The sequence below is a fragment of the Anser anser genome (genome assembly GCF_964211835.1).
Source record: "Anser anser genome assembly, chromosome: 11".
NCBI lineage: Eukaryota > Metazoa > Chordata > Aves > Anseriformes > Anatidae > Anser > Anser anser.
In genome coordinates this window covers 12,322,587-12,336,307 of record NC_139732.1, presented here as the reverse complement: position 1 = coordinate 12,336,307, position 13,721 = coordinate 12,322,587, and the positions used below count along the sequence as shown (strand labels likewise).

Below are 13,721 nucleotides of genomic sequence, written 5' to 3'. Positions count from 1 at the left end.
GAAATGTTTATGAACCTGAAACTCTCAAACTGAGCACACTTCGATAGTTCTACCTGCAAAGGCAACTCAGGTATTCCCTTGGTCAAGCAACTTCTTTCCTCCCTCCTCCTCAGCAGCTGTGACAACAGAAGCTTCTACCTCAGGTTTTAACAGTGGTTGTCAGGTTACACCTCACGTCTCATCTGTTTTATTTTACCAATGCACAATCCTAAAATAACTCACGAAGCTGACAATTGCGGTAGCCTGTAGTTAACCCTCAAAGCTAAAGAAGTTTGTGTTTTCCTTGTAAGCAGACGTGCATCGTGATTTTTCCTCATAAGCAATCATGCACGATGATACCTCCTCTAGTGTCCTCCTGGAGTTTGTATCCAGCTCTCAAGTCCTGGCCCCATGCGTGCTCTGTGTTGCCCTTCTCCTATCCCTTCGTTATAATTTGAACTGGGAGATAGTACTGCATTTGCTGTGCATGTATCTTTACCCCTGGAGGTGGCAGCATTTCACTAGTGAAGGGACTTACGAAATTGTTTTTACTCTTTCCAGCACGAGATGGCATGTGAGCAGAGTCACATATGCTTTACCTCCAGACCTGACTAAGCCATTTGACCCAGTTTTTCGAGGACTTAGCTGCCTAGCTGAGGTCGGGCTTTTCAAGTATAGGGAAGCTGGCCTTTCCCTTTTCTTACACCTCTCGGGGAAAGCCTGGGGCTGTGCTCCCCAACTGCATCCCGGACCCCAGCTGGGCAGGTCTGCTGTTTCACTTGGAGGGGCCTTTCTGGAAAGCTGACGTTAGGGTCCTCCTCCTCTTTGGGTCTGTGGCGTGTCCGTACACCCCCTGCGCGCTGCCTCGCTGCTGTTTCAAATCCAGCAGGGTTGTCCTGTCCCCGCTGCTGGGCTAGGGGAAGTTGCACTGGAAGCTTCCCCCCCCCGAGGGAGGATATTAGCTCTTGTAGGGGGACGGGGCGCTCTGCAGGGACCTCGCTGCTGGAAGCGAGGGGAGGGCCCGGGGTGGCTCTGGCCAGGGGGGAGAGCCCCCGAGAGGGGCCGTGGGGCTCTGCGGGGGTGCCCCGACCCCCGCCCTCCTGTCGCGCTGCCGGAGACCGAGAGCGGCCGGGCCGGGCGCCTCCCCCGCCCCCCCCCGTCCCCGTGAGGCCTCCCGGGGAGCCGGCGGGCCGAGGCCCGGCCCGAGGGGGTGGGGCCCCGCCCGGAACCCGGCGGCCCCGCCGAGGTTTCCACCCGGAGCCCTGGCGGCGAGGACCGGAGGCGGAAGCGTGGGCGGCGGGCAGGGGCAGCGCGGCGGCGTCGGGGCGGGCGGCGGGCCGGGCCCCATGGCCTCCTCCAACAGCATCGACATCGAGGACGCGACGCAGCACCTGCGGGACATCCTCAAGCTGGACCGGCCGGGAGGTGAGGGCCGGGCGCTGCCGCCGCCGCCTCCGGGCCCGCCGGGCCGGGGGAGGCCGCGGCCCCCGGGGAGCCCCGCGGGGCGCTCCGGGCACCGCCCGCCGGGCGCCGCCGCTCCTCCGGGGCCGCCTGCCCCGGCCCCCCCTAGCCGGCAGCGGCCGTGCCGCGGGGGTGTCGGTGCCGGCCGGTTCCCCGCCGGAGCCTCCTGAGCGTTCCCCCGGGTGCCCGGGCTCCCCGCGGTCGCTGCCGCCCTCAGCCTTCCGCTTTCTCTTTTGTCTGAGCCCCGAGCGGGGCTCCCGGTAGCGTCTTGAGGCGTTTATGAATTTTCTCCTACCTCAGAGCCGCGGTACCTCTTCACTCCTTCGCCGGGCTGCTTCCTGCCGGGGCTTGCACCCAGCACCAGCCCCCTCACGGCTCTCGGACCTGGTGCAGCGCTCCAGCCGAACCCGGTGGTGTGAAGCAGGCTGAGGTCGTGGGCGTTCTGCCCAGAAACGAAGGGTCCGGGGGCACGGCTTATGCCCGCCTTGTGCTCCTGTTGAGGAAACCTGGCTTTCAGGAGTCCTCAGAGTCAGCAGCCAGTCTGTCACTGCCACTGCGCTAGCTCCGGAGCAGCTGCCGCCTGTGCTGGCTTTGCTTGGCCCCAGGGGTGAGAGGTTGGGCGCAGGGCTGTGTGGGACAGGTGCTGGTGGTGGAGGGGCACGTGGGGCGAGCCTACGGGAAGCCAGTTTCCTTGGTTTTACTGGCTATTGAAAAACCAATAATTACTTGAAGAAGTTTCAGTTGTTTCTGGAGCGCTTGGGTGCTCCAGCATCGCAGTTCTTATAGGGTAATGTAATTTTCCTTCACAGTAAGTAAGTCCTCTACTTGAAGGACTGAAAGGAGAACTCGGTGCAGTGATGGGGAGCACTTGTTTTGCAGGCAGTTCAGGAGCTGAAAGGCGTCGTGGTTGGGAAGCAGTTGGAGTTGTCACCACAGGAGAAAAGAAACTTGAGTTTCCCCTGAAGCAGCTTTTCTTGCTGGTAGAAACGAAGGAATTCTTTACTGAGGATGCCTCACTTCTTTCCATGCTTCTTTCATATTCATTCCTGTCGCCTGCATCTCATTCTCTGTCTCTGTCAGCTCTAGTGCGTAAGAAAGCAGTTGAGAGGAAAAGGAGCACCCAGACAGTAAGTCGGACTGTAACCAACCTGCAGCTGTTCTTAGCAGGAAGCACTGCCCAGCTAGTAAGCAGCACATAGACTTGAAAGAACAGGACAAAATAAAGTAAAAATCAAGAAGGCTTGTTTGCCAGCTGAAAGCCTCAGAACATCCTGTTAGGGTGTCAGAAGAAAGGGAAGCTTTCAAGGCTCCTGAAAGAGAACAGAAGCAGCTTCACGAATCACGTCTTGTCTAGCAGAAAGTTTCTGTGGTCAAAGTCCTCTCTAGATCTAGTTTCTGTTACTCCCCCTGTGGCAGGTTTTCCCATTGTGCAGAGAACACTGTAGCTGCTCTCCCCGGCTGTTAGCCCTAGGGAAGTTCTGCCATACCAGCTGCAGGTGGCCTTGAGCAGCATTTTGTTATTCTGGGTGCTGCCCCAGCAGGTGACAAGAATCACTCCCTGCCCTAAAAAGTTTACGACTGTCACGACGCTTCTGTAGATTTTTGGGGTTTGGTGATTGTGCAGACGCCATCCATGACCCATACACATTCTCCTGACACGGGTTTCTCTGGGTTTCGGTGTGCATCGCTTGCTGCTTCGGCAGCCACGGCCCCTTTCTGATGGCGTGCCTGCAGCAAGGGGGAACGAGTGCTACCTGCGCCCGCCCTGCTCGTGTGCCGGGTGTCGGGGCAGTGCTCTGCTCGGCGCAAAGGAGCGTCTCCAGGTGAAGGTGGCGGTGGGAGCAGGAAGCATTCTGTATCCTGACTCTGTTCCTTCTTTCCTGCCTTACAGAGAGGTGATGAACGTAACTGGTATTGTTTCCCTTTGAAGCCAGTACTAGGCTTGTTAGCACTGGGTTTTGTTCATGTACCTGCTAAAGGCTGAGCCTCTTCCTTTCTCTTCAGGATTGTGTGCAGGCCACACCTTTGCTCGCTTGCTTCCCTCTAAGACGGGCTAAGCACATTCCTGCGCTTCAGTGTCCCACTGTGGCGTGTTTCCATCAGCCTCTGTGGAGTGCTTTCTTCTTCCCTTTCCCATGGAGCTGTTGTTACTGTCCCCAAAAGAGCAGAGGTACTTACGTGAGCCATTCCTGTTCCTGCACATGGAGGAAAGAATGTGTCGACTCGCTCTGTCAGCCTGGGTGCTTTTTCTGTGTGGTTACTTTCCCACTTTTGGTCGCAAAGGGTAAATTGCAGCAGGTGGAAGCTGCTGCAGCTGGATGAGTGCCCACCACACGTGGGTGCAACAGCAAGCGTGGCACAGGTGGGTTGGGTGGCCACAAGATGGCATTCGGTGACCTGAAGTTTCCCGGTGCTGTGTGAGTGCAGCTGCTGTTCCCTTAGCGCAGCGCAGGTAAGCTGAGGCGAGCTCCAGGTGGGTGCCCGAGCGGTCTCTGCGTTGGGGCACCCTGTAGCTGCACGGGCCTCTTGTGGCCGTGGTGTAGCTGCGGATTTAATGACCGTGGTCATAAGCAGGCAGTTGTTAAATATTCGTTGGGCAAGTTCAGTAGTTGCAATCGCTTCTGTAGACGGCAGCGTTCATCCTGATGCGTGAAAGCAGTTAAGACTCTTTGGTAATAGAGAGCTTGCCTTGCTTTCAGAGGAGATGTCTCTTGCCCGCCGTTGCGTTAAGGTGTGTTACGTGTGCCAGTGACGGTGGCGCTCCTGGTCCTGGGAGCAGCCATTTCACGAGAGCTTGCAGCAGTTACCTGGCAACGGTGCACGGAATTGCACTTTTCAAAACCAGTGAAAATTTCAAGCAAGGATGCTGCTGAGAGAGGTGGCTCTGACTTCTGTGCACTGATGTGTAAGTGTTGGCGGAGGAGGTTTGGTCTCCAGCAGGGATTGTTGGCTATTACCTTGCTCACAGCAGAGGGAAGAGTCTCCTGCACCTCTCTGCTACGTCTGTCCCCTTCTGGAAGCCTTCAGAAGGCATGGAGGCCACCAGGCAACTTGTTCTTGGCCAAATACGTGAAGGCACAGCTGAAACTCAGAGCAAATGGTTGCTTTGCACAAAACTTGGGTGCTGCCAACTTCCCGTGTGAGGAGTAAACCGAGTGAGAGTTGTGGGAATCCCAGAGGCACAGCTGCACAGTTTCATAGCGGGGTTAGCAGAACACCTGGCTTTTGAGGTCAGGTCTTAGAAGGCAGTTTTGGAAAGTAACAGGTGTATTATTTCCAGCCAACCCCAAGTGCTGTGGCTGACCACCGTATGTGCTTGCTGGACTTCAGAGATCTCTTCAGACACGAGGGTTAGAAATGACACTTCACGAACCCTTTGGTCCTGAACCTGACTATGAGATTTACTACAGTAAATCTGAATTGTCATCTTAGTCCTTCTGATCCAAGAATATTTGCTCCCTGAACCTAACTCCCCTCTTCTTCCGTTGGTCTTTCTGGTCTGCTGGGAGTGCTTGTGTAACACAAGACCTGACTTCGCTCTTGTGTGTGATACAAGTTTAACGAGGGTGGTCTTACACATCCTTTTTAGAGAAGAATACTTTCTCCAACCAATTCAACATATTCTGCCTGATAGATCAGTAGAACCTGATGAAAAACATCTGAAGGTAGTGTGTTTTACACACCGCTATTTCTTGTAATGGATACTGTGCACGGTTGGTAATGCTTTTTCCTAGGTTCAGTAAACGAGAACCAGAGACCGTCAAATTCCTATAATGGAGACCTGAACGGACTGCTGGTGCCTGATCCCATCGTGGCCGGCGATGGACCTTCTTTGGCGAAGCCGGTGCATCGCAGCATTTCCCTGGGAGCCCTGCAGGAGAAGCAAGTCATGTAAGTGTTGTTCAAAAGAGCCTGTGAGTGAATAGAAAATGGTTAAAAATTGCTTCTGGTGGGCCTGGACGAGCATGCTGGGAATCCGATGGTAAGTTTTACATGGAGTTCAGCTGACAGTTGTGAGTCAGAGCTGCTGGTCCGAGCTTTTGTGGTGTTTGTGACGCTGAGGCACGCAGCCTGACATCTATGCTGTTCAGGAGCTGAGGAATAATATCAACAGAGCTGTTTAGGGAGAAGGAGTGCAGGGCTGGACACACGGCAGATGTCGCGAGTCAGGATGGAGGTAAGTTAGCAGGGCTGGGGGTGAAACTTAGCATTCTCTTGTAGAATTCCAGCTGGACTCCTGCAGGGACCCGAGTTACCCGAGAGGTAACTTACACCAGTTTTGCACTTGTCAGAATATTTCTCCCCCCATGCCTTAGAACAGCTGCACCTCGGCTAGATGTCTTCCCGTCTCTGCTGAGTTGTGTGTGTGTGCACTGGTGTGTTTGGGACAGCACACCAAGTTTTACTGTTTTTCCTGCTATATGCAGGAGAACATGTGCATGTAGAATAGTTTGGGCTTGTCACAGGAGTAATTCCGAACCCAGAACTGCTATCATACATCAGTCTAATTAGCGTAATCGTTGGCTTCATGCACTGACTCTTCTTAACATCAGAGCTCCTGAAAATACCTTTTATTTGGTTTTTCTCTGTGTAGTTCTGAGAGGCGATTTTGTGAGAACCATGAGCGAGATGCTCTGTTAATGAGGTCCAGCTGGTTGGCTTTGGTCTCTTTGCACCTTACAATGTTGGATAGTAGGCAACTTTAAGGCTACTTTAACCAAATTTAGGTCTGTGCTCAAGTCAAATAGGCTAAGGGGCTGTGAGAAGAGTCTGGAGGTTTTTAAGCTGAATAAACAAGGTGTTTGGCTCTCTCAAACCTGTGGTATACTGGGGAGGGAGACTCTTAACTGAAAGTAATTTCTGTTTTCAGTTGTTCAGCTCAAACCTCCTAGATGCACAGATATTCCTTCTGTGTTGCTGTTAACATTATGCACAACAAATACCTGACCTCTGTTCTCTTCCTTTGGAGTCCTGTCTCATCTTTTCTTCTTTGTTTTTTCTTAAAAGCTGCCTTTCTGGTGATGACAGCTCCACTTGCATAGTAATATCAGCAAAAGATGTGGAGATAGTAGCCAGCAGTGATTCCAGCATCACAAGTAAGGCCAGAGGAAGTAACAAGGTAAGGAACATGAGAAAGCATGGTTCTGTCTATTCTTTTTAGTCACATCAGGTCAGCACTTGAATATTTTAAACAGAAATGACTATCTGCTTTCCTGTGTTGTAGAAGTTTGGCAGAGAGCTTAGCAAAGAGAAAAGAGTTGAAGCAGTATCTTGTAATTGATTGTTACTGTTATCACAGAGGATGGCCAGGTTATCTTTTAACTCTCAGGAATAATCTAAGCTGTAGGTTCCTGAGAAAGTGCCCTTCCTCCAAGAACAAGCTTCTCCTGCTGGTTGTTTCTTTGCTGGAATGTCTTTGCTATAGAGGGAGCACTGCTCTTAATAGCTCGCTAGCTCCAGTCCTGCTGAGGGCTCCAGCCAGCAGATCAGAGCTGCAGAACAAGCAGTATGCTGAGATGAGAACCAGTGCTGTAGCAGAATACTAGCACATGCTCGAGAGAGAACTCTGGCCTTCATCCTCTTGGCACTTTTCCATATTGTATCATTTTGCTCCTTGATGTGCAATGAATTAAGGGAAGTCAGAGATCATACGTGAATACTGTACCGTGTTATCCCTGTTTTGCTTAGGTGATACTGAAATTAAAAATGAAAGGGAGGATCACCGTCTCTGAGCAAAAAATTAAAAAGTACTACAGAAATTATGACAACGTATCAAATAAAACTGGGACTCAGTTTCTTGGAAAGAGCAAGTGCCAATGCAGCAAATGTTTTTGTATTTCAAAAGAGTTTCCAAGGACTGGGAATCCAGATGCAGTGCTAATAAGGAAGTAAAAGCCACTTTGCTGTAGTTGAAGGGTAGAGGGTTGTTCTGCAATATGACACGTTCGGTGAGTTGCATTCCTTCCTGCAGAGGAAGGAAATAATCATCAGCCCCCAGTACTTTGAATATTTAGGGCTCTGCTACCTGGCACTCAATATGAAATTCCTCTTACCCACTGCTGCGTCTAACAGTTTCCAGTTAAGCATTACAGACCTTTCCTAGAAGAAATCATATATTTGGCAAGTTTGTTCCAGGAAAAAGTTTATTCCAGACATTTCTCATAGATTTTTTTTTTCTTTCTCTTGAGCAGGTGAAAATACAGCCTGTTGCTAGGTACGACTGGGAGCAGAAATACTATTATGGCAATCTGATAGCTGTTTCAAACTCTTACCTGGCTTATGCCCTTAGAGGTGAGGTACCCATTTGTCTTGGATATGATTTCTGATGTTTTGCTCTGTGTATCTCTGTAAGAGGCAAAGTTTGCATCAGAAGAAAGTAACTGACAATAAGTGAACCTTGTTGCAATACCCTGATCAGCATGCTGTTCTAATGGGAATAAAAGTGCAGCTGGAGCTACTGGAGAGGAAAGAGTTGGTGGTGTGGGAGACTTTCCACTGGGCAGGAAGCTTCTCTGAAGGTAGAAATATAAGAAAGAGTAGGAATCAGTGGGAGGGAGAAAAAGTTGAAGGACTAAGTTGGTTTCACTGGACAGTAAGCTGAAGTTCAGATTGTTTGTGTAATGAAATAATAGTAATAATTGTAGCAAAGAAGTTCCTTTGTCGCTAAGTACAGAAGCAGCCACATGGTAACTTGAGTAGATAGATGTTTGTGATGGATATGCTTGCATAAATTTAGAGTTGAGTTTAAGGCTAAATTTAGAGGAGGCAAAGAGCAGTGCGGATGCAGCATGCTTTTTAGTAGGAAAGGAGAGAAAAGCAGGACAACACAAGGAAAGATTGTTTCACAAAATACATGAAACAAACGAGCACTTACTCATCTGCAATCTGCAATGTCTCTTTCTGCTCTGGTACAACCACACAGTGTTTGGGACTCCCTTGTCTCTTTCCTTTCTTCTTAGTTCTAGCACCCAACAGTTTCTCTGGCCTTTTATGAAAGCTACTACTCCACTTCTGCATTTCTCTTAGCTGAGACTGTCCTAGAGTAGGTGTTTTTAGGATGCCTTGCCTTTTTTTTTTTTTTTGAAGTATGAAAACTTGGGTGCGGTAAAGGTATGGAAAGCTGAGTGACCTGCCAGGGCTGCCTTGGGCACTTAGAAGCGGAAACAATATTTTTTCCATAAGACTGTCTGCATTATGGTGATATTTGTCTGAAATGGAAAAGCTGAAAACTTTGGTTAGAATATGCATGCAGTGAATCACATTCTTTTCAGCCACGCAAGCCAAAAAGCGGTGCTTTTTCACAGGTGAATGATTATACTTTTAACTTTCTCCTTACAGGAGAGGTATTTGAGCTACCTGCCTCTCAGTGACTCCTTTTGTCCAGTTACTGAGAATGGAATTGTAGTTAAAATTAATTCATTGCCAAAAGAGGTGAATCTTGGAGGTTTGGTAGCTTCATAATCATCCTGGGATAAAGATTTAGGTCTTGTGTTCAATGAAAGCTTCTTTCATGAGAATCATGAGATAGGCTACATTCTAAGCAGAGCAACTTAGAACTTGTGGTACTCGAGAAACACTGCAGAAGATCTTGGGAACTGAGCTGCCCCTTACAAGGCAGGCAAAATCCCTTTTGTTGCTGTAGTTCCTTTGTGCACCAAAGATGAAAAATTTGGTGAATGTTTTTGCACATATGCTGGGTCTTGAAAGGGCTTACTAGAGGGGTGTCTATCGATACGGGTTTTCTGTTTTTCAATGTGCTGCCAATGGATGGCAGCCGATGGCAGAATGGATGCTGGGAATGACAAGTTGACACCTGGGGGACAGAGGCAGCCCTGCAGGGAAACCGCACAGATAGGTGGTGACTTCTTCCTTCTCTCTTTTCTGCAGCTGCCAGTAATGGCTCCGCCATGGTGCGAGTGTTGAGCATCAGCACTGCTGAGAGGACCTTGCTGAAGGGATTCACGGGTGGTGTGGCAGACCTGGCTTTTGCTCATCTCAACTCCAACCAGCTGGCGTGCCTGGATGAGGCTGGCAACCTTTTTGTCTGGCGCCTGTCCATGGATAAAGACAAAATCCAGTATCTTGTCAAATCAAGCCTCGCATCAATGTTTTTATAGGGGTTACATGTGAATGCAACCTCAGAATTGCAACCTCAGAATTGCAACCTATTTCATAGCCTTTTCAGATCAGCAGCTTGCAGGAGGGAAGTCGATAGTTTTGCCCATCCCAGAGGGTACCAGATGAATGTTGGCTTGATCAGCCTGTTCCTGTATTCTGCGCTTGCAGCTGTAACTTGAAATTGTAGGAGTGACATCTCTGTGCTCTGGTCCAGTAAAAAGTAGTTTCTGGTCCAGGCAAAAGTAGCCCAGAAGGATTTTAGTGTCGATCTGTACTTGCTGGTCTTAAACATGGACGGTGTCAGCTCAGCCATGTGACAAAGTTCTTTACTCATATTTCTCTGGTTCTAGCTCTTTACCTCAGTTACTTTTCTGAGGAAGAAGATGCAATACAATCCTCTCGCTCAGTAACTTCCTTCCAAACCTGTCACCCTAGTTCTTTTGGTGGTACTGGAATTTATTTTACTGCTTGATTCATTGCCCCAAATAATTTTCTCTTAAATGCTAGGAGTGACTTTTCAGTGCTTTTGGGAAGCACATCAGTCTGTGGGAACTGGTGTGTTAAGTTGTGGCTTCTGAATATTAATTGTATGCAATCATTCCAATAGCAACTGGAGTGAAGGTGGTTGTAGTTGTTTAAGAACTGGTTTGTATGGATGGACCAGAGCACTCAGCCTGGGTCAGCGTGGTAGCTTTTCTACCTTTCTGTGTTGTTGTTGCAGTGCTGAAATAATTTAATCTGTCCATCAGCAGTTGCATGGACTGCACATTCAGTATGTGCTCCTGTTGTGCTTATCCCATTCCTGTCTGCGGTCTGCAAGAGAAAATTATGAGAACTATTAACTTTTTACTTCTACTTTTTAACTTAGAAGAAAAGTTGCCTGCCTTTTATTTTTAGCAGAGTACTTGTACCTGATTTCTTTTTGAATCTCAGTAAGCCAAAAAAAAATTGAGGTTTAATAGTATTTACCAGAGGAGCAAACCTGAATAGGTTATTGCTGAGTATCAGTTACAGCCAGAAAGTTTTGTTTCTTAACTTTGGTGATCAGAGAGGAGATCTTGGTGAACATCAAACGACCTGAGAATACCCCGTTGAACACCTCTCGGAGAATCATCTGGTGTCCTTTCATCCCAGATGATAATGAAGAGAATGGTGAAGAGGGAAGTCAAACATTGGCATTGCTGCATGAGGACAGGGTAAGGAAATGTTGCTTTTGAAAGATTGTCCCTTATTACCGTTAGAGGGAGAGAATCTAATAAAGAGTCCATACGGTTAGAGATGTCAAGGCTTCTGCCTAGTCCATGCTGGAGATCCTTCAGTGATGAGATTCAGGATTCCTCTCATCTGAGGAGAGGTTGTGCTGATCTTTCTCTGGGGGTTGGGAGGAAGGAAAGTGAGAACTTTTGCTCACCACCGAATAGTGAGGACCACTAGCAACAATGTGGAGGGCCAGAGGCATCCTTCATTTATTCAGGCTTGGCCAGTAGCCAGGGGAGGGGGCTGGCGAGCAGCAACTATGACTTTGTCCAGCAGTGCTTAGGTACAGCTGGGTGCCAGGAAAGCGTCTAATGGCCAAATCAGGTGGAGAAAGGAAGGTTTGTGTCACATAGTTGCCATTGGGCTGATACGTCAGGTAAAGATGTAAAATTCTGGACTGGGTCAGACCAGTGCTTGTAGAAATAAGCCTGTGTGTATACACGTTTGTTTTCCAGGCAGAGGTTTGGGATTTGGACATTATCCGAACAAACAACAGCTCCTGGCCAGTGGAAGTGCCTAACATCAAAGAAGGCTTCATCGTAGTGAAAGGCCACAGCACGGTATAAATCTATTTCATTTTCTTTACTACTGTCGCAAAGGTGATCACTGCAGATCATTTAGGTTCTCTTTGGGTTTTAATGTGTCAGGAGCTGGAGTTCTTAGGACGTTTTGCTGTTTTTAAAAAAAAAAAAAAGTTTCTTACCAATCCAGACTATCATCCACAGCCTGCTACTGGCTACCTGCACAAGTTAGAGGTAAGTAACCTTTGTTTCAAGAGCCAGGGTGGGTTTGTAGTCATTTGCTTTGAGTATGGCTCTTGAAACACTGTTGTGGTTTAACCCGGCCGGCAGCTCAGCACCACACAGCCATTCGCTCACCCTCTTCCCTCTCTGGGATGGGGGAGAGAAACAGGAAAGTGAAGCCTGTGGGTTGAGATAAACACAATCTATTAAGACAAGAAAATAATAATAATGATAATGATAATAGTACTACTAATAATAATGTGTACGAAACAAGTGATGCACAATACAATTGCTCACCACCCGCTGACCGATGCCCAGCCTATCCCCGAGCAGCCAGCACCCTCACCCCAGCCAGCCACCCCTATATATTGTTCAGCATGGTGCCATATGGTATGGAACATCCCTCTGGCCAGTTTGGGTCAGCTGTCCTGGGTCTGTCCCCTCCCAGCTCCTGCTGCACCCCCAGCCTGCCCGCTGGCAGGACAGAGCGAGAAGCTGAAAAGTCCTTGGCTTGGTGTAAGCACTGCTCTGCAACAACTAAAACATCAGGGTGTTACCAACACTCTTCTCATCCTAATCCAAAACATAGCACCCTATCAGCTACTAGGAGGAAAATTAACTCTATCCTAGCTGGAACCAGGACAAACAACTGTATTTCCAAGAGCCTGTTTGACAACCTGGTCTGTATTTGAACTATGTTGTTACATATTCTGGTGAATGGAACACCTAATGCTGTTGTTTATTGCTGGATGAGAAAGGGAAAACTAAGCCCATCGTTATTTTTCTATGAATCCCCTAATGATTATAGCTATATCTGTCAGTACAGTGAACAAGGCCTGCAGCTGAGCATTCAGAAGGTGATATTTTGAATGTAAAAGACAACTGAAAAGAATCAATTTCTTAAACAGGATAATGACAAAGTAATTGTATCACCTAGGTAAAACAAAGTACTTAATGCTCATGAGAAGCCAGAAAATCCCGAGTTCTGTTCATAATATGAGTAATGGTGGGAACAGTAGCAGCATAATTTATTGCACTTAAATTTGTTGTTTGGATTGTTAATTATTATTATTACAAAAAAAAGTCCTTGTCAGTTTTACTCAGAAGTTTAAAATTGTCTAGTGAGACATATGTTAGAAATCACCGTGATCTTGTGAACAAGCAGATGTTTTATCTGCTTGTTAATCAAACTCCTGTGTGAAAAGAGTATTGTGTCTCCTTGAAGAGCTATAAAATTACTTTTCTGTGTCTTTTTTTCCCTCTTGGTTTAGTACCTGAGCGAGGGAGCGCTTTCTCCAGATGGAACTGTGTTGGCCACAGCAAGTCATGATGGTTTTGTCAAATTCTGGCAGATCTATATTGAGGGGCAAGATGAGCCAAGGTAACTTGAGATTTAAAAAATGAAGGATCTTACTGTGCTGCAGAGCTCAGCTGCATTTTCTCTGATAATTGTCTTGTTACAGGATCACCTGCAGTGGTCATACTCAGGATGCTATAAAAATACAGGGTGAATGTTTGTGAAGTAATTTGTTGGTGAAGAGTGCTGTTATATCACTGAGTATCACATGTGCTCATAGTTTGGTGAACTTAAGGAAAAAGCAAAGAGCTGTGTCTGGAAACATGAATTCTATGCTTTGCAGAGGTTTTAGTCAAAGTCAGCCGGTTATTCTCTCTTGCAAAAAAGTCATTCTCTTTTGCAATGCAGAAAGCTGCTCTGAGCTGTTCATCACAGAGTTGAAATCTGTTATATGTTGTGTGGTTGTTAAGATACCATACCAAAGAGCAATACATTATTTTTTGGTCACTGTCTATGGCGGCATGGCATGCTCTCTTTGGACAAGGGATAATGTGTTCAGATCCCACTTTTTAGCTTCCTCATTTACCACTCCATGCACAGTTGATGTTTTCTCTGATTCTTTCCTAGGTGTCTTCATGAGTGGAAACCACATGATGGTAGGCCTCTTTCCTGCCTGCTCTTCTGTGACAACCATAAAAAACAAGACCCAGAGTAAGGCCCCAATCCTGTACTTTGCATATCAGAATTAGGTAGTGCCTTCGAACTCTGCCTTTGGAGAGTTCCTTGTAATTGCATTGTACTTGTAAAAATTTAGCTTTGTGGCAGGAGCAAGTTCTGTCATCTCTGCAGTAAGTTGTAGTAAGCGT

General features: G+C 47.8%; 1 protein-coding gene across 4 annotated transcripts in view; it reads left to right on the top strand.

Annotated features, from left to right (window-relative positions):
* The first annotated feature begins 1,199 nt into the window (after positions 1-1,199).
* The window catches only part of EDC4 (enhancer of mRNA decapping 4), a 37,536-nt gene continuing 25,014 nt past the window's right edge, over positions 1,200-13,721 (top strand). For 3 of the 4 annotated variants that reach the window (XM_083852022.1, XM_083852020.1, XM_083852019.1), the window contains exons 1-9: positions 1,209-1,404; positions 5,175-5,331; positions 6,448-6,559; positions 7,632-7,731; positions 9,328-9,517; positions 10,607-10,754; positions 11,271-11,375; positions 12,830-12,939; positions 13,483-13,566. In XM_083852022.1, coding sequence (XP_083708148.1) covers positions 1,326-1,404; positions 5,175-5,331; positions 6,448-6,559; positions 7,632-7,731; positions 9,328-9,517; positions 10,607-10,754; positions 11,271-11,375; positions 12,830-12,939; positions 13,483-13,566 — 1,085 coding nt within the window. In that variant the 5' untranslated portion in view covers positions 1,209-1,325. Of the gene's footprint in view, positions 1,405-5,174; positions 5,332-6,447; positions 6,560-7,631; positions 7,732-9,327; positions 9,518-10,606; positions 10,755-11,270; positions 11,376-12,829; positions 12,940-13,482; positions 13,567-13,721 lie in introns of all 4 variants that reach the window. The other variant, XM_083852021.1, reaches the window with a different exon arrangement.